This window comes from Pantherophis guttatus, chromosome 1 (genome assembly GCF_059756535.1).
Source record: "Pantherophis guttatus breed Tessera chromosome 1, ASM5975653v1, whole genome shotgun sequence".
Taxonomy (NCBI): domain Eukaryota; kingdom Metazoa; phylum Chordata; class Lepidosauria; order Squamata; family Colubridae; genus Pantherophis; species Pantherophis guttatus.
In genome coordinates, this window is record NC_142063.1 from 8,496,346 (window position 1) to 8,523,867 (window position 27,522).

General features: G+C 45.1%; 1 protein-coding gene across 2 annotated transcripts in view; it reads right to left on the reverse strand.

Moving 5' to 3' along the window:
- PIAS4 (protein inhibitor of activated STAT 4) overlaps positions 1 to 24,446 on the reverse strand; it is a 61,204-nt gene extending 36,758 nt beyond the window's left edge. Inside the window, exons 1-2 of one of the 2 annotated variants that reach the window (XM_087893474.1) lie at positions 23,951 to 24,446; positions 8,412 to 8,871 (exon numbers count right to left, since the gene is read on the reverse strand). In XM_087893474.1, the coding sequence (XP_087749600.1) occupies positions 8,412 to 8,871; positions 23,951 to 23,977 (487 nt within the window). In that variant the 5' untranslated portion in view covers positions 23,978 to 24,446. Of the gene's footprint in view, positions 1 to 8,411; positions 8,872 to 23,946 lie in introns of both variants that reach the window. The other variant, XM_087893477.1, reaches the window with a different exon arrangement.
- Between the last annotated feature and the right edge of the window lie 3,076 nt (positions 24,447 to 27,522).

The following is a 27,522-nucleotide window of genomic DNA, read 5'->3' on the forward strand; positions in this document are numbered from 1 at the left end:
TATAGAAATGGCTGGTTTATATTACTATGTAAAAATAAAAAGTTGAGATTTGATGCTACTATCTTATTCTACGGCACCAAAGGGAGTCAGAAGTCAGTCAATGCCTTTTCTTTTTTTTCCCCCTTCTTTTCTACACTTTTCCCTTCCCTCTGCAGTCCCTTTATTTTCCTACTGCAGGTAGCCTTCAACGTATGACTACAATTTAGCCCAAAATTGATGTTCGTTAAATGAGAAATTTGTTAAGTCAGTATTTGCCCCGTTTTATGACGTTTCTTAAGCAAATTGTACTAATTGTTAAATTAGTAGAACGGGTCGTTAAGTGAAGCTGGCTTCCCCCATTGGCTCCGCTTCTCAGAAGGGGATCATGTGACTCTGGGACACGACGATGGTCATAAATGTGACTCAGTTGACAATCTGAATGTCAATCACCGGACCGTGGAGATGGTGCAACGGTCGCAAGTATGAAAATCGGTCGTAAGTCATGGTTTTTTTCAGCGCCGTTTTGAACTTCGAACGGTCACTAAACGAAGCAATGTAAATCAAAGACTACCTGTATTGTGTATTTTTGTATTTTATATTATAAACTAACAAATAAACAACCGGAGCCCAACTCTCACCTGCTGCCCAACGACAGAGCTGTCAAACCACGGCTCGGAAACCGTCACGGCTGAGTCTGCACAGGGCAGGAAGCCAAAACAAACCACAGATTGGCTAAACGTGACATGCAAACCAAGCCAGAGAATCTTAGGAGCTGCAAGACGGTTTTTGAGGCCAGCTTGGGCCTGGATGCTAAAAAAAAAAAAAAACCAAGAGCTTATAGGGCTGTGATGGCGAACCTATGGCACGCGTGCCACAGGTGGCATGCGGAGCCAGATTAGTGGGCACGCCAGCTCAGCTCTGGGGCGCATGCGCGTGCCGGCCAGCTGATTTTCGGGCCTTCTGGGCCCACCAGAAGTAGGGAAACAGGCTGTTAACTGCCTCTGGAGGGCCTGGGGGCGGGGTGGGGAAGGCCCGTTTTTCTTTCTTACCTGGCTCCAGATCCACTCTGTGTATCTGGGAAGGGCGAAAACAGCCTTTCCCACTCCCTTGGAGGCCCTACAGAGGCTGAAAGGGCCCATTTCCCCACTCCCGCTGGGACATTGACGTTTTTTCCTGTCCCCAGCCTCCAGAGACTCCTAGAGACTCCTAGAGAGGCTCCTAGAGACTCCTAGAGAGGTTCTGGAGGCTGGGGACAGCAAAAAATATCACTTCCTGTCCCACCAAGAGTTGGGAAATGGGCCCTTTCAGCCTCCATAGGGCCTCCAAGGGAGTGGGAAAGGCTGTTTTCACCCTTCCCAGATACACAGAGAGGATCTGGAACCAGGTAAGAAAGAAAAACGGGCCTACCAGGCCATCATGTGCCAGGAGCAGGGGGGGAGGGGGGGTGGCGCACGCATGCGCGTGGGCACGTGCGCGCGGGACCCTCCCCCGCCCCCCCCTCTCCTGGCACGCGATGGCAAAAAGGTTAGCCATCACTGTTATAGGGGATCACTTTACAAGGGAGAAAGAGGAAGTTAAAAAATAGAATAAATGAATAAAATTCAAGTAAAGGTAGCCCTCGACTTACAACAGTTCGTTCAGGGATGGTTCGAAGTTACGACGGCACTGAAAAAAGACCGTTTTTCCACACTTACAACCGTTGCAGTCTCCCTCACGATCACGTGATCAAAATTCAGACCCTTGACTCGTAGTTACGACGCTCGCAGCATCCCGGGGTCAGGCGATCTCCTTTTGTGACTGTCTTGACAAGCAAGGTCAACGGGGAAGCCGGATTCACTTAAGAACCGTGTGAGTAACAACTGCAGGGAGTCACTTAACCAGGGTGGCAAGGAAGGCCGTTAAAACGGGGCAGAACTCACTGAACAAACGTCTCGCTTAGCAACGGAAGATTTGGGCTCCATTGGGGCCGTAAGTCGAGGACGTCCTGTGGAACGTCCCGACTGTGCATTTCAAGCTAGGCGAAGTCCTTCCCCTCTCATAAGTTTTTTAAAAGTTTCTGTAACTGAGGGGGCAGAGACGAGAGGTTTCCTCCAGTTCTGGTTAACACAAGGATACAATGGAGGGTCGCGGTGTGTGTGCTATGAAAGTGACTGGGCAGATTCACAGAGGGTATCTGGAGGGTACCCACCCTTGGAGACTTCATCCCTACAGAAGACCTTAGATTGGTTGGTCTTTGAGAAAGGCCTGAAAAAATGGCCGACTCACTATGGTTTTTAATCAGAATAGAGCTGGAAGAGAACTTGGAGCAAGGGTGAAATCTAAAATTTGTTACTACCGGTTCAGTGGGTGTGGCTTGGTGGAGGGGGGGTAATGTGACTGGGTGGGCATGGCCAATTTTTTCTTTTTTAAATTTTAAAACCATTTTTTCTACAACCTCTTCGGCGAAGAGGTTGTAAAAAAAAATACTTTCAAAAGGCTCTGACGATCCCAGCTGAGTTGCCTGATCGGCAGAGGCTTTTTTTTCTTTTAAATGCCTCTGACGATCCGGCAACTCAGCTGGGATCGTCAGAGGCGTTTAAAAGAAAAAAAAAGGTTTTTTCTTTTAAATGCCTCTGACGATCCCAGCTGAGTTGCCTGATTGTTAGAGGCATTTAAACAAAAAAAAGTCTCTGCCGATCAGGCAACTCAGCTTGGATTGTCAGAGGCGTTTAAAAGAAAAAAAGGGTTTCTTTCTTTTAAAAGCCTTTGATGATCCCAGCTGAGCCGCGCAATCATCAGAGGCTTTTTTTTTTTTTTACTTTTAAAAGCATTTTTTCGGCCGAAGAGGTTGTAGAAAAAATGCTTTTAAAAGTTAAAAAAAAAAGCCTCTGATGATTGTGCAGCTCAGCTGGGCATGGGGAGTGGGGGGGGGGGCAGGGATTTTTGCTACCGGTTCTCCGAACCACCCGCTTCCATCGCTACCGGATCGGGTGATCCGGTCCAAACCGGGAGCATTTTACCCCTGCCTTGGAGGTCTTCTAGTCCAGCCCCCTGCTCAAGCAGGAGACCTGCCTATACAATTTGGGACAAGAGTAGTTGTATGGTTGTGTCAGCACTTCAAACTGCATTTACTCTAGTGCTAACATAAAGAGAAGCGGAGGCGTCTGGAAAGGGACGGTTAACTTTTCACCTACTTATTTTCCCTGGAGATAGTATCCCCTAGGAGATGGGATGGGAGGGGGAAATTCCTTTGAGCTGGAACAGTAGATTAGGGGTAGAATGACTCGGAAGATGGCCAATGAGTGCAGAGGAGTGGGGAACGGAAAGGGAGGGTTTTGGGTCTGGAAGTCAGTGTTGGCTTCGATGGAGTCGGATTTTAGAATGTCGTGCTTAATAAATAGGAGTTTTCCTTCAAAGACTTTGTTTGAAATGCAATTTATTTGAGACGACCTCGAAACCTGACAGGTTGTTTTATCCCCTTTGGTTAAAGCAGTCAATTTGGGCCATCTCTGCTAAGAGTTGGGGGATTAGTTGTGACTTGTTCAGGAAATGAAAGTAAGCATGGTCGTGGTTTCACTTAGCGACCGCTTCGCTTAATGATCCGAACTATGGTCACTAAATGAGGACCGCCTATACATCCTAGCCTTCCTAGGAGCTGGAATATCAGTTGCCAGGCCAAAATTATTGGTTGAAAAATGTTAATCTATGCCAGGAGTCAGCAACCCGTGGCTCTGGAGCCGCATGTGGCTCTTTCATCCCTCTGCTGTGGCTCCCTTTCACCGGTCGGCTCCACAATTGATAGGACTTTCGGTTAGGGCAGGTAAAGGAAAAAGGATACCACTCTAGGAAGAGACTCTATAGTGGGGGAACCGGACTTCTGGTCGGCAGAGGAAAAAGGACACCACGCTAGGAGGACACTCTATGGTGGGGAAACTGGACTTCCGGTCGGCTCCAGAATTCAATGGGGGGCTTCCGGTTAGGATCTTTGTGGCTCTTTGAGTGTTTAAGGTTGCCGACCCCTGATCTATGCAGAAATGGGAAGCTATAGCAGATGGGATCTTGATTTTGGTCTGAGTGAGGGAGACCCTTAGCTACACGGCATTGGGACCCCCTTCACTTTTGTCCATTTTTGTCATGCCGCAGCCTCATTCTACAATTGTTGACCTTCATTTTTTTTCTCATTAATCTATGTTCAGTACCCCATAAGTGGAAACAGTGTTTTAGAAATGGAATTAAGGAGAAGCTTCCTAACAGTGAGAACAATTAACCGGTGGAACAGCTTGCCACCAGAAGTTGTGGGCGTTCCATCACTGGAGGTATTTGAGAAAAGACTGGACAAACCACTTGTCTGAAATGGAATAGGGTCTCCTGCTTGAGCAGGGGGCTGGACTAGAAGACCTCCCAGGTCCCTTCTATTCTGATTCTGAAATTCTGGTCCTTCCAGATTCGAGCAGGCCATCCTCTCCTGTCCCACCTCGGTTTTTCTCTTTTAGTTTTATCTCGTGATCCTTCCCACCTCGTTCGGAAGCTTTGGTCCCGAGAAGTGGATCTGGCACCATAGGTGAGGTTTGACTAACATACAGTAAAAATGCCTCTTAATTGTTAATTCTCACAACTCGAAAAACAACCCACAGTTCTATTAATACCATTGTAAAGAAGAGGGGACATTTTATCCGTAGCAGCAACCTGTGAAAATGCACACCCAAACGAGACACGCTCTCGTTCGAGCTCTCTCGTACATAACGCCGCAGCGTCAGATGATGATCATAAAAAGACTCCATCTCTACCCCGGTTTAAGATCAACCCGCAGCAGCATAGAATCAAGAGCGATGAGGAATTTCTCAAAGGACACCGAGGCCTCTTAAAGCGTATCTTGCAATCAAAACACAGAGATTGCCTCAGCCAGTTTTGCCGAAGAAGGTTCCACCGCGCTGTGCGCAAAACAACAGACTGCCTTCCGGATACCCCTTGGGACGTAAGGAGAAGCCAAGACAAATTCAAGAGTCACCAAGACAAATTCACCGGTCACTTCGTCCAGGGTGGATTTGATTTAAATCGAGTTGATTTAAATCACAATTTAAATCATGATTTAAATCACTAGGAAAAAGGCTTGATTTAAATCAACTCGATTTAAATCATAATTTTTAAAGAGCAACTGTCATCTCTGCTCCTCCTTTGACCCACTGTTGACTCACCGATAGTCCCAGGGTTGCAGAATATACAGCCTCGTGCTACATAACTAAGCTCCATTTCATGCTGAATAAACTAAATTATTTATGTATCTTAAATAGAAAACTATCTTACGATATTTTTACCCCAAAAGTTTTTTATTAAAATAAATTCGATAAAAATCAAAAAAATCCGATTTAAATTTAAAAAATCTGATTTTTTTGATTTTTTAAAAAAAATCATTGATTTTTATCCCTCCTGACTTTATCCCAATCTTGTTTATTCAAAGGATCCCGGAAGGCCAGCAACACAATTATCGGAATGGGGCAATTTGTCACGGCCAACTCGTCACGGGACAACTTGCTTGCCACGGGACAACTCACCGCGGGGGCAATTCAACAATTCGATTTAATTACCGCATTTTTCGGAGTATAAGACAGTGTTTTCCCCCCCTAAAAGAGGCTGAAAATTTGGGTGCGTCTTATACTCCAAATGTAGCCCCGCCCACCCATCGGCCCCTACCCTTTGGCCTTCGCGCATTGTCTTCCTGGCTGCAGAGATTCGTGCATTGTCTTCCTGGCTGCAGAGATTGCCACAGATAATGGCTTGCATTTTCGGGCTTCGCGCCTCACGTTATCAGCCTCCAAACGCTCCGTTTGAGAGCCGATCAAGGATGCAGGAATCGTCAAAGCACATCGCTGCCGATCGCCGCCTCTGTGCATCACCTTTTCGGCCTCTGCGCATCGCGTTTTAGGCCTCCGTATGCTCCGTTTTTGGCCTTTGTGTGTCGCATTTTTGGGCGGCGATCGGCGGCCATGTGCTTTGACGGTCCTCGCAGCCTTGAACGCCTCTCAAGCGGAGCATTTGGAGGCTGAAAACCCGAGGCACGGAGCCCGAAATGGCAACCCGGAACAGCTGCTGCCTTGTTTTATCGCTTCCGCACTTCTCCTGCTTTAGTCACTGGAGCTTCCTCCGATGATCAGCTGTGCTTTTGAAGCTGCTTATCAGCTCCAACGAGGCGCTCCCTCAAAACCAGCGAATTAATGTGCTGAAGCTGACCAGGCTAAGGACACTAGTGAGATGAATACGTGGTAGGCAGAGGCAGAATATCCCCCCCCCATTTTCTTCCCCCAAAACTAAGGTGCGTCTTATATTCCAAAAAAATATGGTATTTAAAATCATTTTTTAAATTGCTTTAATTTTTCTCATTGCACATTTTATTCGACCCCTCCTTTGGCTTCCTTTAACAATTCGACAATTTCTCCGATATTGGTCACAGTTGTCCCAAAATGTGCTTTTTTTCCCAAGAGGCAATTAGACTTTCTGGTTTTTCTTTGAAGACGTTTTGGTTTCAGCCAACACAACATACGTGCACACTTCAAACCCAAGTATACACTAAGGCAGAAGCTTGTCCACCCCAAGGACAAAACACCCAGATGCATACTGAACAACATGGTATATGCAGTACAATGCAGTGAGCCATGTGCAGATCTGTACGTTGGGGAAACAAAACAGCCACTTCACAAACGCATGGCACAACATAGGAGAACCCATCAGGACAAGATTCAGAGGTCCATCTACATTTGAAAGACAAAGGCCACTCTTTTGAAGAAAGCAGAGTCCACATTTTGGACAAAGAGGACCACTGGTTTGAAAGAGGGGTCAAAGAGACCATGTCAAAATTGAATACCCCTCTCTCAACAGAGGGGGAGGGATACAACATCACCTATCTCCAGTCTACAACCCACTCCTTTCAATTCCAAGAAGGCTCCACGGCCATTTGCACTACTCAGGTGACCCTGAGGACACAGATAAACCTCCAAGTGAACTCAACGACTCTCTAAAAGTATGCAAATGACCAGCTGTCTGAAAGGAGTATAAATCCTTCCATTCAGTCAGAGCTGAGGAAGCTTCTTGGATGAGAAGTGAAACATCTTCAAAGAAAAACCAGAAAGCCCAGATGCCTCTTGAAAAAGTACTTTTGGGGACATATTAATGTAACTCTTGTCCTGTGGCGAGTTTGTCCCATGGCGAATTAGGCATGGTGTGTTGTCTTGTGGCGAGTTGGCTGTGCCAAGTTGTCATAGACCTGCACAATTATAGATAGCACTCGAGATACAGAACTACAAGGGCCCCCAGGATCCCAAGTTAGGAAAAAGATAACGGTAGCTTTCTTTGACCTCTCCCAAAATGGACTGCATCTGCTAAAGGTAAAGGTTCCCCTCGCACATATGTGCTAGTTGTTCCTGACTCTAGAGCAGTGATGGCTAACCTTTTTGCCATCACGTGCCAGGAAGGGGATGTGTGGGGCAGGTTCCCGCATGAGCATGCCCACACCCATAATTCTATGCGCCCTGCCCCATACATGCACATGCGACACCCCCTCCCACCCGCTCCTGGCACGCGACGTCCCGGTAGGCCCATTTTTCTGTCTCACCTGGCTCCAGATCCTCTCTATGCATCTGGGGAGGGTGAAAACAGCCTTCCCCACCCCACCCCCAGGCCCTCCGGAGGCAGGAAACAGACTGTTTCGCTACTTCTTGTGGGCCCAGAAGGCCCAAAAATTAGCTGGCCGGTGTGTGCATGTGCGCCCTAGCTGAGCTGGTGTGCCAGGCAACATGGCTCTGTGTGCCACCTGTGGCACGCGTGCCATAGGTTCGCCATCACGGCTCTAGAGGGCGGTACTCATCTCCGTTTCAAAGCCAAAGAGCCAGCACTGTCCGAAGACGTCTCTGTGGTCCTGTGGCCGGCATGACTCAACGCCAAAGGCGCATGGAATGCTGTTCCCTTCCCACCAAAGGTGGTCCCTGTTTTTCTACTTGCATTTTTTTACCTGCTTTCGAACTGCTAGGTTGGCAGAAGCTGGGACAAGTAACGGGAGCTTACCCCGTTACGCGGCACTAGGGATTTGAACCCCTGAACTGCTGACCTTTCGATCAACAAGCTCAACGTCTTAGCCACTGAACCACCGCATACCTTGCATCTGCTAAAGAATTGGCCAATTTTAAGCAGCACCCCAAAGCTTTGAGTCCTCTCTGCCCATAACTCTATTTCCTGGCCCACCATTGTTCTAAGCCACCCTCGGAACCAGCCACACCCACCCATCTGTCCATCCCACAAGAGACCGCCCACAGCTTCGAAGAGAAGAAAGGGAAAGAGCAAAGGAGGCCAGAGTGATGGGTCTTCTCCTCCAGGCCCCATCAATGGTCTGTTCCCACCTCTGTCCGCGAAACCTGGAAGGCCAGGCCTCCAGGGCCACCAGCGATCGTCCGGGCCCAACTCACCGAGTTCCGTGGGCTTCAACAGTTCATCCAGGATAGTGTAGAAGGGAAGCTTCACCAACCGGACTTCGGGCTTCACCGGTTTGACCGGCAACCTTCCAAGTCCGTTTAAATACTTTCCGTAGAGCGAGGGATAGTCTATGTTGGGGGTAGTAGAAAGACCAGTCCTGGTTACTGCGCTGTTGCGATCGTAAGACGAGTGGATGGAAAGGGTTTCGGAAGGAGGTCGGTGCTGTGGGGGTGGGGGGAGCGGTTGCTGCTGGGGGGTCTGTCCCGGTTCGGAAATCTTGGCGTATCGAGTCTCATAGATCTCTTTTATCTTCTTGAAGAGTTCCGGGCTACAGTCAAACTGGACCAGTTGCAAAGCCCGTGTTACCAGTTCGTGTTTGAGTCCGCTTTTGCTCCGGCCCACAAATCCAAGCAACATCTGCAAGTCGGAGACCCGGAAGCTCATCACCATGTTCTGCGAATGAGACGGGAGGAGACAGACAGACAGACAAGCCTTGATATCAAAAAAAAAGCATCCATCGGAAAAGGTTCGATCTAGCCCAATTCTCTACCACCATCAACAAATTCCTCACCCCCAGCTGCAAAATTTTAGATGATAGATAGATAGATAGATAGATAGATAGATAGATAGATAGATAGATAGATAGATGGGTGAAATGCTCCTGGTTCGGACCGGATCGCCCGATCCGGTAGCGATGGAGGTGGGTGGTTCGGAGAACTGGTAGCAAAAATCCCTGCTCCCCCCCCCCCATTGCCCAGCTGAGCCGCGCAATCATCAGAGGCTTTTTTTTTTATTTTTAAAAGCATTTTTTCTACAATCTCTTTGGCCGAAAAAATGCTTTTAAAAGAAAAAAAAAAGCCTCTGATGATCGCGCGGCTCAGCTAGGATCATCAGAGGCTTTTAAAAGTATTTTTTCTATAACCTCTTCAGAAGGGGTTGTAGAAAAAATGGTTTTAAAAGTAAAAAAAAAAAAGGTTGGCCACGCCCACTCAGTCATATTACCCCCACCCACCCACTCAGCCACGCCCACAGAACTGGGATAGATAGATAGATAGATAGATAGATAGATAGATAGATAGATAGATAGATAGATAGATAGATAGACAGACAGACAGACAGACAGACAGACAGATAGATAATTGATAGATGATAGATAGATAGAAGATAGATAGATAGATAGATGACAGATAGATGATAGATGATTGATAGATGATAGACGATAGATGAGATAGATGACAGATAGATGATAGATAGATGACAGATAGATAAATAGATGATAGATGATTGATAGATGATAGATAGAAGATAGATGACAGATAAATAGATAATAGATGATTGATAGATGATAGACGATAGATATAGATGATGATGATAGAGATGATAGATGATAGATAGATGATAGATAGATCGATAGTAGATAGAATCCTCTTCCCCTTCCCCTTTCTTCCATTCCTCTCTCTCCCTCTCCTCTATCCCTCTACTCCTCTTTCCTTTCTTTCCCCTTTGTTGTGCAATATTTCCCTTATTTGGTATCCGAGCAACTCCAATTTTCTAATAATATATACTTTCTGTTCAATTTCTTTCCCATTTTACCCAATCTATCATTTCATAGTTGTACATTTATATTTATAATCTTCTTTCTTTCCCCCCGCCCCCCACCCCCTTTTCCATTTATTCTGGTGTCATCTGAGTTTCTATTTCTTTTTTGTCTTATCCCTCATTGAAGTTTCTATTATCTGTATCATTTATCTATCAACTTCTATTCACATTTCATAGTGTTTCAGGATTGAGGGGCTGCCACAAAGAAGAGGGGGGATCAACATATTCTCCAAAGCACCTGAAGGCAGAAGAAGAATAAGGGGTGGAAACTATTCAAGGAGTAAAATAAGGAGAAATTTCCTAACAGTGGGAACAATTAACCAGTGGAACAGCTTGCCACCAGAAGTTGTGGGTGCTCCAACACTGGAGATTTTTAAGACGAGATTAGACAACCATTTGTCTGAAATGGTATATGAGCAGGAGGTTGGACTACAAGACCTCCAGGGTCTCTTCCAACTCTGTTATTTCCTGTTCTGTTCTATTTCCTTAAAGGCATTGAGCATGGGGTTGGACTGGAAGACCTCTAAGGTATTTGAGGGGCTGCCACAAAGAGGAAGGGGATCAATTAATTTCCCAAAGCATCAGAAGGCAGGAGAAGAAACAAGGGATGGAAACTAATCAAGGAGAGAAGCAACCTAGAAATAAGGAGAAATTTCCTGTCTAGGAGAACAATTAACCAGTGGAACGACTTGCCACAAGTTGTAGGTACTCCAATCCAACACTGGAAGTTTTTAAGAGATTAGACAACCATTTGTCTAAAATGATGGGGAACCTATGGCAGGTGCGCCGGAAGTGGCTCACAGAGCGATCTCTTCAAACACGTGAGCCGTCGCCCGGATTCTGGCATGCCAGCCAGCTGGTCTTCACGTGTGTGGGAGTGCCGGAAACCGGAAGAGCAGCTGCCTGGTGCGTATGTGCAAGCCGGGGGGGGCTGCTTCTCTGGTTTCCAGCACGCGCATGCGCACCGGCCACCTGGACATTTGGCTTCTGGCACGCATAGACCAGCTAGCCAGTGTGTATGCGCGTGCCGGAAACTGGAAGATCATCTTCCCGGCGTGCACATGCGCACCGGTGGCGGCTATTCTTCCAGTTTCCAGCACGCGCTTCTGTTTCAGCACTCAGTGCCAAAAAGGTTTGCCAACACTGTGATATAGGGCTTGAGGTTGGACTAGATGACCTCCAAGGTCCCTTCCAACTCTGTTCTTCTGTTCCGTTTCTATTTCCTTAAAGGCATTGAGCAGGGGGTTGGACTAGAAGACCTCCAGGGTCCCTTCCGATTGACTGAAGGCTACAGTGTAGATAAGCTACACTGGAGGAGCCTGGTGGTGCAGTGGACTAAACTACTGTTAAAGTAAGTATTTAGCTGCCAGCTGCCTGCAATTACTGCGAGTTCAATTCTCACTAGGCTCAAGGTTGACTCAGCCTTCCATCCTTCCGAGGTAGGTAAAATGAGGACCCGGTTTGTGGGGGCAGTAAGCTGACTTTGTATAAAATAGAACTTTGTGGCTCTTTGAGTGTTTAAGGTTGCCGATCCCTGGTCTTGTTTAATGAAAAGAAGGACTAGGGGAGACATGATCGCAGTCTTCCAGTATTTGAGGGGCTGCCACAAAGAAGAGGGAGTCAAGCTATTCTCCAAAGCACCTGAGGGCAGGACAAGAAGCAATGGGTGGAAACTAATCAAGGAGAGAAGCAACCTGGAACTAAGGAGGAATTTCCTGATAGCGAGAACAATTAACCAGTGGAACTGCTTGCCACCAGAAGTTGTGAATGCTCCAACACTGGAAGTTTTTAAGAAGATGTTGGATAACCATTTGTCTGAAGTGTGCAGGGTTTCTTACCTAAGCAGTGGGTTGGACTAGAAGACCTCCAAGATCCCTTCCAACTCTGTTATTCTAAACATTTGGCTCTATCCCTTATACCAGTTTCCTGGGCAACTCCTATCTTTCTTTTTTTTTTTAAAAAAAAAATAACAGCTCTGCAAGCCAACATCCTTCTGGTTCCTTTCCCCGTCCTTGATTTTTTTTTCAAAATATCCCCAAAGGCAGCTAAGGCCTAAATAAACAAATAAATATATTTATTTAGCAATGGATTCTGCTCCGGAATTTGCTGCTTTCTGCAGATTAAAACCGCCACAAGGGTAGAATCCTGGTGAAAATGACAATCACAGAAACAAAATTCACATCCTCAACAAAAGTTGCACAATCTCCTAAAGGATGGGGGGGTCTCCAATCCGATCCGCCCCGGTCCAGTGTCCTCTGCGGGGTTGCGGCCCGTTCAGAACCGGGCCACGGAAGTGGTGTGCGAGCATGAAGCTGCATTTGTGAAAGCGCATTTGTGAAAGTTACAATGGCGCTAAAAGAAAGTGACTTAGAATCATGTCTCGCACTTATGACCGTGGCAGCATCCCCATGGTCAGGTGATCAAGATTCAGACGCGTGGCCACTGACTCAGATTTATGACGGTTGCGGTGTCCCAAGGGGATGTGATCCTGCCGCCCAAGCAGGACACCTTACATCATTTCTAACTGCCATTTGTCAGAAATGGTGTACGGTTTCCTGCTTGGGCGGGGGGGTTGGACTAGATGACCTCCAAGGTCCCTTCCGACTCTGTTAATCTGTATTATAAACTGCATCCCTGTTTGGCTTGGTGGCAATAGTGCCACCGATAGAAAGTCCATACAGAGAGTGGTGAGGACCACAGAGAAGATTATAGGAAGCTCACTTCCCATTATTCAGGATACTGCTGATAAGCGCTATGTCCTTAGAGCTCCAAGCATTGTTAGAGACCCCACACACCCACTTTATGGTCTGTTTCTGTTGCTCCCCTCTGGGAAGAGGTTTAATCTGTTAAATCCTTTGAGATCTTGAGGAAAAATGGGGAAAGCCCGATTCACTTAACACCCGTGCTACTGATTTTGTTCAAAGTTACAACGGCACCCAAAAAAGCGACTTACGACTGTTTTTCACGCTTAACGACCGTTGCAGCATTCCCCCACGGTCACGTGATCAAAATTCAGCCGCTTGGCCACTGACTCACATTTATCTGATGCAGTCCACCAGCTACTGTGCCTGGTTCCCATTGCCCTCCCCCCCCGTTTTGCAGTCTGGCTCTGGCACAGCGCCCCCAAATCTGCCACCCGTCGTTGTTGAGCAGGCTAAAACAGCTCGTCTTCAGAAGTTGTCCCTGGAGGTTTTAAAGAAAAGACTGGGCAGCCATCTGTCTGAAATGGTATAGGGCCTTTTTGCGAACCTATGGAACGCGTGCCGGAAGCGGCACGCAGAACCATCCCGTGCGGGACGCGTGGCTGGTTCCTCTTTCGCACTCCTGTGCACACACGCGTGCCGGTCAGCTGGCCTTCGCGTGCGTGGGAGCGCTGAAACCCCGACAAGCAGCGTTCCATTGCGCGTGCACACTTCCTGGTTTTTGTCACACACATGTGCAACTTCCAGTGTGTTTTGTCAGGCACGGCTCTATGCCGGAAACTGGAAGTTTGGGTGCCGGCTTGCGCATGGGCGGCAGAATGCTGCTCTTCCGGGTTTCGGCGCGCCTGCGAGCGTGAAGGCCAGCGAGGCTGTGCAGTCCAGGCGGGATGGTTTTGCGTGCCATTTCCGGCACGCGGTGATGTAAAAGGTTAGCCATGACTGGTATAGGGTCTCCTGCCTGAGCAGGGGGCTGGACTAGAAGACCTCCAAGGCCCCTTCCAGCTCTATTCCGATTGAAAGGAAAAAGGAAGGAAGGAAGGAAGGAAGAAGGAAGGAAGGAGAGACAGAGAGAGAGAGAGAGAGAGAGAGAGAAAGAAAGAAAGAAAGAAAGAAAGAAAGAAAGAAAGAAAGAAAGAAAGAGAAAGAAAGAAAGAGGAAGGAAGGAGAGACAGAGAGAAAGAAAGAAAGAAAGAAAGAAAGAAAGAAAGAAAGAAAGAAAGAAAGAAAGAAGGAAGGAGAGACAGAGAAAGAAAAAAAGGAAGGAAGGAAGGAAAGAAGGAAGGAGAGAGAGAAAGAAAGAAAGAAAGGAAGGAAGAAAAGAAAAAAGTGAAAGGAAGGAAGGAGAGACAGAGAAAGAAAGAAAGAAAGAAAGAAAGAAAGAAAGAAAGAGAAAGGAAGGAAGGAAGGAAGGAAAGAAGAAAGAAAGAAAGAAAGAAAGAAAGAAAGAAAGAAAGAAAGAAAGAAAGAAAGAAAGAAAGAAAGAAAGAAAGAAAGATAGATAGATTTGACTTGCTGAGTCACAATCTGGATATGCTTGCCATAAACCCGGTGGCAGAACTGGAGAGAGCCCAGAAACCGTGATCGTCCAGGAACAAAACAATCCAGCATCAACCACCCGCAGTCCCTAAAATAGCGGGCGAGAAAAACCGTCAAAATCTTTCTGCCTTACTCCATGCAGGAACTAAATACTCGGTTCTAATTTCTAAAAACGTGAGGATGCTAACTGGAAGCCCAAAGCCCACGAAATGCAAGCGAGAGAAACCAACCACGTTGGCAGAGAACATTCGGACAACCGGCATCATCTGGAAAAGCCGCAACTAAACCTTCATCCGGAAAAAGGATGCACCCAGCAGTGAAATTTCCAATTCGGGCTTTAATTTTGTCACCAAAGTGTCCAGGAAAACACCCACTCTCTCTAAACATGAATAGGGAAAGAAGGTCCTTCTATTGAGAAATCAAACGACAGGCAGTCCTTGACTTACGACAGTCTGTTTAGCGACCGTTCAAAGTTACCACGGCACTGAAAAAAAAGAGAGTTGCTGCCGTTTTTTCACAGACGTACAACTGTTGTTGCATACCCACAGTCGGGTGAGCAAAATTCAGACACTTGGCCACTGGTTCGTATTTATGACGGGTGCAGTGTCATGGGGGGGGGGGTGTCACGTGATTTCCCCCTTTGCGACCTTCCGACGAGCAAAGTCCATGGGGAAGGCAGATTCGCTTAACAATCATGTCGTTAACGTAACTATGACAGTGATTCCCTTAACAACGGTGGAACAAAAGAAAGGTCATAAAAGGAGTCAAAACTCACTTGACAAATGTTTCGCTTAGTAGCAGAGATTTGGGGGGTCGGTTGTGGTCATAAATCGAGGACTATCTCTATGCAGCTAGTCTTCGATTTACGACCATAATTAATCCAGGAGTTGCAGCCGTAAATCATTAGAATAGATAGATAGATAGATAGATAGATAGATAGATAGATAGATAGATAGATAGATAGGCAGGCAGGCAGGCAGGCAGGCAGACAGAACCTGTTTCCCTGAAAATAAGACATCCCCTGATAATAAGCCCAATCGGGCTTTTGAGCACATGCGCTAAAATAAGCCTCCCCCAAAAAATAAGCCCTCCCCGAAAATATTTAAACGCAGAGCTGGAAATCAGCTAAGACGGCAAGAGGAGCCCTATCTTGCTCCACCCCAAAATAATAAGACTTCCCCAAAAATAAGGCCAAACGCTTATTTCGGGGTTCAAAAAATATAAGACAGGGTCTTATTTTCGGGGAAACACAATAGATATAGAGATATAGATATATAGTTTGGGTCGTCTATGGGCATAAGTGTATACATGGAGCATGTTTCGTAGATCACAATAGTTATCAGTTTCTTTTTCCATGAGTGGATTTTTAAAAGATTTTTAAAAGGGAAAACGTCTAGATCATTTAAAATTTCAAATTTAGAGAGAAAAAGTCTAGCTAAACATTTAAAGTTCTAGCAGTTAAAAATGTCCTGTTTAAGGATTTAAATACTAGAACTAAATTTCTGGCTTGCTTTCTTTTCTCTTTCTTTCTTTCTTTCTTTCTTTCTTTCTTTCTTTCTTTCTTTCTTTCTTTCTTTCTTCTTTCTTTCTCTTTCTTTCTTCGCAGCAGTTGTTAAGCAAGCATAGCTGTCACTAAGCAAACGCAGCAGTCTTTATGCGAATCCGTTCATCTGAATGGGTGTTGGGTTTTTTGGCTGAAAGCCAGCATTAAAAAAATAAAATAAACCCACTTGCGAATGGCAGTTGCGCATGATTGCAGAACCTGTGATGATGGGTCTTAAAGTCGACCTGTCCGTGACATGCGGGTCGCACGCCGGCTGGGTGAGCAGAGTCAGGATTTATGATGTCTGGGAAATGCTTTGTGGGCCATAAAGTTGTTCCAGCGGACCTTTGTAACTTCGCTCATAGAAGGACAGGTCGTTAAGCGAGGCTTTCCTGCTTTTCTTTTACACATTTTCTTCAAAACTTTGCTACGAGCTACTAGTTTTCATGCAAGAACCACAAAAAAAAAAAAAAAAAACCCGACACTCCGGCAACACCTTAAGAAGTGCAGATGTACAACTATTTATACATACTCCGTGTGACTAGGCGCAGGGCAAAATTTGTGGAGGAAAGCCAACAAAATTGCCGGCAAGCTTATAATATAGGTTAGACCTCGACTTACGATCACAACGGAGCCCAAACTTTCTGTCGCTAAGTGAGACATTTGCTAAGTGAGTTCCGCCCCCATTTTACGACTTTTCCTGCCATATGTCCATGCAGATACTCAGTCATCCAGGTCAGGATTGTCCCAAAGGTGCTTATTTTTTTTTTTTCCCAAGAGGGAACTGGACTTTCTGGTTTTTTTCTCTGAAGACGTTTCGCTCCTCCATCCAAGAAGCTTCTTCCGCTCTGATTGGATCCGTCCATTTCCCCACTGTCCAGTCAGAGCGGAAGAAGCTTCTTGGATGAGAAGCGAAACATCTTCAAAGAAAAACCAGAAAGTCCAATTGCCTCTTGGGGGGGAGGGGGGGAAACTGGGTTTTCCTGCCATCGTTGTTCAGGGAATCACGGCGGCTGTTCAATTAGTAACACAGTTGTTATGGGAATCTGGTGATTCCCTTAACGACGATGAAAAGAAAGGTCGTAAAAGGAATCAAAACTCACTCAAGAAATGTTTTGCTTAGCAGCAGAGATCTGGAGCTCCATTGTGGTTGTAAGTCGAGGACTATCTCGGCATGTGTGTGTATGTGTCTTAAGTTTTCTCAGGGGTGTGCATGTAAAAAGTTAAAATCTCGGGTGTTTTCCCGCATCATTATAAGTTTGTTAGTTAAAATGTTTAAAATCCTGGGATCTTAGCCAGGATTTTAAACATTTTAACTAACAAACTTATAATGACGCGGGAAAACACCCGAGATTTTAACTTTTTACACACACACACACACACACACACACACACATATACATATATACATATATATATTTGTGCGAGGAAAAAGCACGAAGCAGAAGACACCAGCCTGAAGATGACGAGTGGGACCTCATCGAAATGTTGCTAAGATACTCTCAATCTTACACGGGAAAAGACCCAAATACACCAAAACTTGCATATATATATATATAATTTGCTTTCTTCTCTTATCGTAGGTTTAAAAAGTATGTATTTTTCTTCAGCCGGATATTTTCCTACGTAAACCAAGTTTTTCAAATTGCAGCCATAGCTCAGTGAAATCACATCCACTTATCCTAGGCTTCTTCAGACCGCAAGCCAGCATTTTGCTGCCTATTGGGAGACTAATATAGATCTATTTCGGACTGATTGGTCCTCATCAGTTAGCCACACCCTTACCATATGTTCCTTCCCCGTAGAGGCTACATATTTGCTTTCTTCTCTTATCGTAGGTTTAAAAAGTGTGTATTTTTCTTCAGCCGGGTATTTTCCTATGTAAACCAAGTTTTTCAAATTGCAGCCATAATAGATATATAGATATATATATAATAGATAGATTAGATAGAATAGATTAGATAGAATAGATAAGATAGATAGATGACAGATAGGTAGATAGATAGATAGATAGATAGATAGATAGATAGATAGATAGATAGATAGATAGATAGATAGAGATAGATAGATAGATAGATAGATAGATAGATAGATAGATAGATAGATAGATAGATAGATAGATAGATAGATATATAGTTAGGGCCTTCCATGGGCATAAGTGTATACATGGAACAAGTTTTGCAGATCACAATAGTATCAGTTTCTTTTTTCCACGACTGGATTTTTAAAAAACTGAAAGTGAAAGGGTAGAGGGTAGACTTTCTGCCTCTCATCCAAGAAGCTTCTTCCACTCTGATTGGATCCTTCCATTTCCCCATCGTGCAGTCAGAGCTGAAGAAGCATCTTGGATGAGAAGTGAAAACCAGAAAGTCCAGTTGCCTCTTGAACAAAAAAGCACCTTTGGGTTTTCCTGCCATCGTTGTTCAGTTGTGCAGTTCTGCATTTAGTATCATAGTTGTTAAGTGAATCTAGCTTTCCTGCTGATTTTTGCTGGCCGGAAGGTCGCAAAATGGGATCTCGTGACCCCAGGACGTTGCAACCGTCACAAATACGAGTCAGTTGCTAAGCGTCTGAATTTTGATCATGTGACCACGGGGATGCTGCAATGGTCGTAAGTGTGGAAAACGGGCATAAGTCACTTTTTTCAGTGCTGTTGTAACTTCGAACGGTCACTAAATGAACTGTTGTAAGTCGGGGACTATCTGCACAGAATTTAACCGTAAGCAAGACAAACGCAAATGGTTGATGGTGATAAGAGCCACTTCCTATCTTTGCTTAGCTAATTTTTCTTCCGATAATGGGATGGAAAAAATTTAGGTTCCACTGAAGAAAAGCTGTATATGACAAGCCTTTTTTTTTTTAAACTTCACAAGATTTCAAGGGATCCTCGACTTACGACCATAATGGAGCCCAAAATTCCTGTCACTAAGCGAGGCAACTGTAAAATCAATCTTGCCCCCATTTTACGACCTTTCTTGCCACAATTGTTAAGGGAATCATTAAATGACTAATTGTTAAGTGAATCTGGCTTCCGCATGGACTTTGCCCGTCAGAAGGTCGCAAAAAGGGGATCGTGTGACCCCAGGACGCTGCGACCGTCACAAGTACAAGTCAGTTGCCAAGCACTCTGAATTTTAATCATGTGACCGTGGGGATACCGCATCGGTCATTAAGTGTGAAAAATGGTTCTAAGTCGCTTTTTTCAGTGCCGTTGTAACTCGGAACGGTCACTAAACAAATGGTTGTAAATCGAAGGTTACCTTACTGATCTATGGTGGCCCTGAGTTTACACACTCCCTTTCCAAACATTTTCTTTGACGTCACAAAAAAAAAAAAAAAAAAAAAAACCAAAAAAACCCAGAAAGCAGCTTTGGACAATCAAAACAGTGGCTTCCTTCATGGAAAAAAAAAACCAGATTAGCTGTTGTGTTATGTAAAGCTTTTTATCTTCTGAAGATAAAAAGGAATACTTAGGTTGCTTTTTAAAAAAAAAAAAAAAAAAAAACCCCACAGAGATTGAGATTATTAAATAAACTTCCCTAAAAACCTCGTTTGGGTTAAGAGAATCACAGAGTCACAGAACAGAGAAATGTTGTGAAACTTCAACAGTTTCACACAAAGAAAATACCAAAAAAAAAGAAATTGATGACAAGTGAGGCCACAATAGCACTTCACGCAAAAAAAGACAGAAGAAACCAGACCGAAGTTAAAAGGATTCTGCTGTTTTTTCTTTTGGAAAGAACTATAACTACAGATTACTGATATTTCAGTGCCTGATATTTTTCCATAGGAGAACAGGTAGTCCTCGACTTATGACCCATAGGTCAGCCCAAAATTTCCATTGCTAAGCCAAACCGTTGTTAAATAGCACTAGCACTTAAGACACCGCTTCACAGTCTCTCTAAGCTGTTTACAGAGTCAGCCTCTTGCCCCCAACAATCTGGGTTCGCATGACTTTTCTTGCCACTGTTGTTAAATGAATCATGGCAGTTAAATTAATAACACAGTTGTTAAGTGAATCTGGATTCCCCTTTGACTTTGCTGGTCAGGTCGCAAAAGGGGATTTTTGATCACGTTGACTGTGGGCATGCTGCAACGGTTAAGTGTGAAATAGTGGTCGTAAGTCCATCTTTTCCAGTGCTGTGGCAACTTCGGTCACTAAATGAATCATTCTAAGTCAAGATGTGCACGCCCTATGAAGCTCAAGGCCGCTTAGCAAACGTGCAACACGCAGCTTTCAAGATTTCACAAACAACCTCTCAGGGTGTATTTTTAGCCGCTTTCTGAACGGATTCAAGTTCAAATCCCAACAATTTCAAACTCATATTAAAACCACTAAGATGCTTTTTTCTAAATACCGTAGTCCACCTTTCATATTTTTAAAACCTTGTTTACAATCTAGATTACCGATGACAATGATCAGGTAAAGGTAAAGGTTCCCCTCGCACGTATGTGCTAGTCGTTCCTGACTCTAGGGGGCGGTGCTCATCTCCGTTTCAAAGCCGAAGAGCCAGCGCTGTCCGAAGACGTCTCCATGGTCCTGTGGCGGCATGACTCAACGCCAAAGGCGCACGGAATGCTGTTCCCTTCCCACCAAAGGTGGTCCCTATTTTTCTACTTGCATTTTTTACCTGCTTTCGAACTGCTAGGTTGGCAGAAGCTGGGACAAGTCACGGGAGCTCACCCCGTTACGCGGCACTAGGGATTCAAACCGCTGAACTGCCGACCTTTCGATCGACAAGCTCGGCGTCTTAGCCACTGAGCCACCACATCCCTTTATATTATAATTTAGCCTGCCTTAAATAGGAGCAACCAAGTCCATGGAAATAAACACCGAACAGAAGAAATAAACCAACTAATAAAAACAGGCATTAAAAAAAAAACCTCTTTCTGAAACACTGTGAATAATGAAGCATTGTTCTCACCTCCAGTCCTCCAGAGAAGATTTAGCACTCAGTATACGGATAAGAAGCTGAACCTCTCTATTTTAATTTATATAATTAATATACTTTACTTTATATAATACAGGCACATGATTACTCTAAGCAGATATATAGCCTGATGACAGAAAAAAATCTGATCTATGCAATAAGTTAGAGAAGATGCGTGCTAAAGTTTTTCCATTAATACAGGTCGTCCTGAACTTACCATCATTCGTTTGGTGACGGTTCAAAGTTACAACGGCACTGATAAAAGTGACATGACCGTTTTTCACACTTATGACCGTTGCAGCATCCCCATGGTCACATGATCAAAATGTGGACACTTGGCAACTGGCATGTATTTATGACGGTAGCAGCGTCCCGGGGTCACATGATCCCATTTTGAGATCTTCCAACAAGATACATCAATGGGGAAGTCAGATTCACTTAACAACCATGTTATTAACTTAACTACAGTGATTCACATAACAACTGCGGCAAGGAAGGTCGTAAAATGGGGCTAAACTCACTTCACAACTGTCTGGCTTACCCACAGAAATTTTGGACTCAATTGTGATTGTTTACTAATATAACAAGTGCCATGTTTCACTTAACAAGTGTGTCATGAAAGGTCGTAAAATGAGACAAAGCTCACTTAACAACTGTTTTGCTTAGCGATGGAAATTTTGGGGTCAATTGTGTGTCATTAAGTCGAGGACTAGCTTTTGAGGGCAAAGGCACCACTCACTTTTCATAGGGAAACATTTTCAAACAGGTTGTTTTGGGGCACACCACCTAGGAAAAACAGGTACAAAACATCTGCTTTCAGGAGACACCGCAAAGCCACTCCAGTAGCTTTTGTCGTCGTTAAATTATTGGATAAAGCAGCAGCAGTGAAAAGCAGTCTATAAATACAAAGTCCCAAAGATGCTTTTTTTTTTCCAAAAGGCAACTGGATTTCTTGTTTTATTTCCCTTTGGAAACGCTTTCCTTCTCATCCCAAAAGCTTGAGCAGGGGGTTGGGCTAGAAGACCTCCAAGGTCCCTTCCAATTCTGTTATTCTGCTTCTTCAGTTCTAACTTCAATTAGAACTGAAGCAGCTTCTTGGGTGAGAAGCAAAAGGGTTTCAAAGGAAAAAAAACCAAGAAAATCCAGTTGCTTTTTGGAAAAAGCACCTTTGAGACAATCATCGCTTGGATGGTTGAGAATCTTCATAACTATTAGAAATACGAGGTGTATATATATATATTTGTTTTATGGAAATCACTGCAGTTAAGTTAGTAACACGTTGATAAATGAATCCGGCTTCCTATTGCGTTTGCTTGTCAGAAGGTCACAAAAGGGGATCGCATTACCCCGGGACACTGCAACCGTCATAAAAACGAGCCAGTTGCCAAGAGTCTGAATTTTGATCAAGTGACCCTGGGGATGCCGCAACGGTCGTTAAGTGCGAAAAAAAGGTCCTAAGTCACTTTTTTCAGTGCCGTTGGAACTTCAGCCACTAAACGAACTGTTGTATGTCAAGGGATAGATAGATAGATAGATAGATAGATAGATAGATAGATAGATAGATAGATAGATAGATAGATAGATAGATAGATAGATAGATAGATAGATGATAATGGATAGTAGATAGACAACAGATAGACAGATCTATCAGACAGATGATAGATAGATAGCAGATGATAGATGATAAAAAGAGAGAGACAGACAGACGGCAGATAGATAGATCTATCAGATGATAGATAATAGACAACAGATAGACAGATCTATAAGACAGATGATAGATAGCAGATGATAGAGAGAGAAAGAGAGACAGAAAGACAGATACAGATAGAAAGACAGATGAGAAATGGAGAGATGATGGAGATAGATAGATAGATAGATAGATAGATAGATAGATAGATAGATAGATAGTTGATAGCAGAGGAGAGAGAGGAGAGAGAGACAGAAAGACAGGTACAGACAGAAAGACAGATGAGAAATGGAGAGATGATGGAGATAGATAGATAGATAGATAGATAGATAGATAGATAGATAGATAGATAGATAGATAGTTGATAGCAGAGGAGAGAGAGGAGAGAGAGACAGAAAGACAGGTACAGACAGAAAGACAGATGAGAAATGGAGAGATGATGGAGATAGATAGATAGATAGATAGATAGATAGTTGATAGCAGAGGAGAGAGAGGAGAGAGAGACAGAAAGACAGGTACAGACAGAAAGACAGATGAGAAATGGAGAGATGATGGAGATAGATAGATAGATAGATAGATAGATAGATAGATAGATAGATAGATAGATAGTTGATAGCAGAGGAGAGAGAGGAGAGAGAGACAGAAAGACAGATACAGATAGAAAGACAGATGAGAAATGGAGAGATGATGAAGATAGATAGATAGATGATAGACAGACAGACAGACAGACAGATAGATAGATAGGATAGGATAGAGACAGACAGATAGAAGATAGACAGACAGATATGTGGAAAGATGCAGGCCTTCATCCTGCAGTAGATAGACAATGGCTAAAATGATGGTGATATGTATGTATGTATGTATGTATGTATGTGTATATGTATGTATACACAAACACATGTGTGTGTGTGTGTATACACAAACACACATAAACACATGCAGATACACACCAGAGCATATCTGAGGCACCGGAGCCAGTCATCGTCGGTGGGTCCCCCTCCTGGGACACCCCACCCCCACCCCGGCTTCACCTTCACAGGGCCGGGCGTCCCTCTCCCTCCCCTGGCATCCCAGGCTGTGGCCCCTTGAGGTGCCAGGACCCCTCCGATCCTCGGCCTCAGCGCCCAGAGACCCTCCCTCACTTCGCTCCCAAGTTTCCCGGGGTCCCCTGAGCGCCCTGGGGGGAGCCCCTTTGGAAAAGCGGGGGGGGGTCCCGCCAGGGGTCCGTGCCCAGAGGAGGAGGATGCGGGGGAGGGGGTTGGAGGTCGGGGGGGGGAAAGAGGGGTCAGCGGAGGCTCCTGAGGGGGCTTTGCCTCCCTCGGGGTTAAGGGGCGGCGCCTGCGGCGCCCGGGAGGAAGGCCCCTCCCCTTTGGCCACGCCCCCGACCCTCCCCTGTGGGGGGGGCTCTGACAGAAAGACGCAGCGGGCCTCCCCAACCCCCACAACGTCCCCCGGGAGCGAAGAACGAGCGTCCTTTTTTCGGCCCGCTGCCCGCCTCCTTCCCGGTCCCTTCCGCCTCTTTTCACTCACTCACTTTCGCCTCCACCAGCTCCGCCGCCATCTTGGCTTCCAGCGTCCAACGCGCCGGGGACAGGTGGAGGGAGGGGGGGGACTGAGAAAGAGGGAAGAGCCGCCGCCGTCACGTGATGAGGCCGTCGCAGCCAATCCCGAGGCTCGCCGGCCCTCGGCGCCTGCGCGGAAAGGCGGCGGCGCGGCCGGCGCTTAGCACCGCCAGCAAACGCTCGGGGGCGCATGCGCTTGGCCGCCGCGGCGCCTTTTTACCCGTCTGGACTTTGCCCGCTTCCTTCCCTCCCCCGCCTCCATCCGCCCCTGCTGGGAGAAGCGCGCATGCGCCTAGGGAAAGCCGTGGGGAGGGGTTTGTCCCAGCCGGCTGTCTTCCCCTCAGGGGGAAAATAATATTTTTTTAAAAAAAACAACGCATGCGCAAGGAAACGTTAAGGAGAAAACGCGACGCATGCGCGTGGAGACTGACATCAACCCACCAAGGGTGCATCTATCCGTCTCTCTCCGGATTCGTTGGGCCCCCTTGGCCACGCCCCTCCCTTCGAGCTCTTAAAGGGACATGGATCCTTAATCTGGAAAGTGGGGGAAGGGGCGGGTTTGGAGTGGGGAGGGGGCTTCTTTATAACCCATTTATATCATCTGAAATGCTTGATCAGGTTATGGGGAAAAAAAGCCCTCCATTCTTGGGCGAAGTACCAAGAACTACCAAACCTGGGTGCAATACCACCAAGGATCGATAGGGGGCGACAAAATGAGAGGGAAAATGGAAGACTATGCTGCCATCTAGCGGCCATTCTCTGGGTTACAGCCTAAATTTGACAGTCGCAGCCAAGAGCTTGCCGGCTACAATTCAGACTATTGACTCTTAGAGTTGGAAAGGGGTCTCTGAGGCCATCTAGTCCAGCTCTCTGCTCAGGGCAAGAGAGGGAGAGCTGGACTAGATGCCCTCAGATGGTCTCCGCTCAGGGCAAGACCACCTCCTTGAAGACCTCCAGGGAAGGAGATGGGTCCACCCTATTGCTTCTTTTAAAACATTCTTCATTAAATGACGGATAACAATCTGGTAACAGTTATCAACATATAAGTATGAAAAGATCTGGCCAGGCTATTTTTTTAAAAAAATGAGATAACTTGTTTAGTAGACTCTGGGAATGCTGCAGATGTAATATATCTTGAGTTTGGAAGAGCAAATTAATTGGCAAATTAATCAAGGATAATTTGGGACAAATAGTTGATATGCAGCAAATCTTCGACTTACAACCACCATTGAGCCTAAAATTTCTGTGGCTGAGTGAGACATTTTGTTAAGTGAGATTTGCCCCATTTTACGATCTAGTTATTAAGTGAATCACTGCAGTTGTTAAGCTAGTAACATGGTTGTTAAGTGAATCTGACTTCCTCCTTGACTTTGCTCGTCAGAAGGTCGCAAAAAGAATCACATGACCCTGGGACACTGCACCCATCGTAAATATGAGTCAATTGCCAAGCACTTGAAGTTTGATCGTGTGACCCTAGGGAAAATGCCGCAACGGTCATAAGTGTGAAAAATGTTCATAAGTTAGGTTTTCTCAGTGACATTGTAACTTTGGTCACTAAATGAACTGTTGTAAGTCGAGGACTTGGCTTTAAAAGTGCTTATTAACAGTTCCCTGTTGAATTGGCATGCAGCTTTGAATGGATTGTCCAAAGGGTTCAAGGGTTGATCGATTCCCGGTGTTTCCGGGGATCATGAGATGAAAATGTTCATTGGGTTTACAAATGCTTCGGAATTAAATGGGGTATCTAATACTTAGAAGCAGGGGTGAAATCTAAAATTTGTTACTACCGGTTCTGTGGGTATGGCTTGGTGGGGGTGGGGTAATGTGACGGTGGGCTTGGCCAACTTTTTTTTTTTTTACTTTTAAAAGCATTTTTTCTACAACCTTAAGAGGTTGCAGAAAAAAAATGCTTTTAGAAGCCTCTGACAATCAGGCAAGGCAGCTGGGATCGCCAGAAGCTTTTAAAGGCAACCTACAACCTTTTCGGCCCGAAGTGGTTGCAGAAAAAAATGCTTTGAAAAGCCTCTGACGATGCCAGCTGAGCTGCTCGATCATTAGAAGCTTTTTTTTTTACTTTTAAAAGCATTTTTTTTGGCTGAAGAGGTTGTAGACAAAATGCTTTTAAAAGTAAAAAAAAAAAGCCTTTGATGATCGCGTGGCTCAGCTGGGCATGGGGGGTGGCGCAGGGATTTTTGCTACCGGTTCTCTGAACCATCCGCCACCATCGCTATCAGATCGGGCGATCCGGTCCGAACTGGGAGCATTTCACCCCTGCTTAGAAGACAAAAGGGCAGATCGTTCTGGCAGGGTAGGAAAATGGAAATGATTTAAAAGGAAATTTAAAATACACGAATTTAACATTCTCTAGGAAACCAACTCCTGTCAGAAGTAGAATCAGGAACATCTCGCTTGACAGCAGTATTTGTACAAGAAAAAGAATACAAGAATGCAGTGGAGTTGTAAAAAAACCCCATAACACAGTTTTTAGACAACATGAAAGAAGAAGTAGCATTTCTTAAAACGCAAGAAGTAATATTTCTGCCTTATTTTGCTTTCTGCACCGTCTCTGAGATTCCTTTCTGGACAAAAGATTACAAGAGCAAGTTTTCCAAGAACGCTGAAACTTGACCAATAGATTTATTGTGAGGATGTTAATTAAGTTAAAATAAAGAAAGGAAAGAAAATTTGGTTCAGTGGTTAAAGGCAGCAGGGTGAAAATTGGGAAGACCATGAATTTTAGGGCTGCCTTGGGTCCAAAACCAACCGGGTGACTTTGGGCCAATCCCTCTCTCCTTAGGCCCAGGATGGAGAAGGCCAAGGCAAACCACTTCCAAAAAAAGTTTCCAAGAAAACAACAGGAAATGGCCCAGGCTGTCAAAAGAGAAAGGAGGAGGAGAAGAACAAGAGAAGGAGAGAAAGGCAAGGAGGCATAACTTCACAGGAATGGTGGTGGAAGCTTGGAACCAACTTCTAGCGGTGGTAATGTGTCAATCATCAGGAACGTGGTTGAAAGATGGTTGGGATAAATCCCTGTCCATCATCCAGTATTTTTTTTTTAAATAACAAAATAAAAATACCGTATTTTTTGGACTATAAGATGCACCTAAATTTGGAAGAGGAAAACAACAACAAAAAGTTTTTGGCCTCCACGCGCTCAATTTTGGGGGCTTTTTTGGCCCTTTTCCAGCCTTTTTTCGGCCTCTTTTTGAGGCCCGTTTTTGAGGCTTTTTGAGGCCCGTTTTTGAGGCTTTTTTTGGCCTGTTTTCAAGGCTTTTTGAGGCCCGTTTTTGAGGCTTTTTGAGGCCCGTTTTCAAGGTTTTTGAGGCCCATTTTTTCGGAAGAGAAAGAGGGAAGGGAGGAGGATGATAGAGAATGAAGAGAAGAGAAGAGAAGAGAAGAGAAGAGAAGAGAAGAGAAGAGAAGAGAAGAGAAGAGAAGAGAAGAGAAGCTGGAAGGGACCTTGAAGGTCTTCTAGTCCAACCCCCTGCTTAGGCAGGAAACCCCTCTATACCATTTCAGACAATTTGGACAATTGTGAAAAACT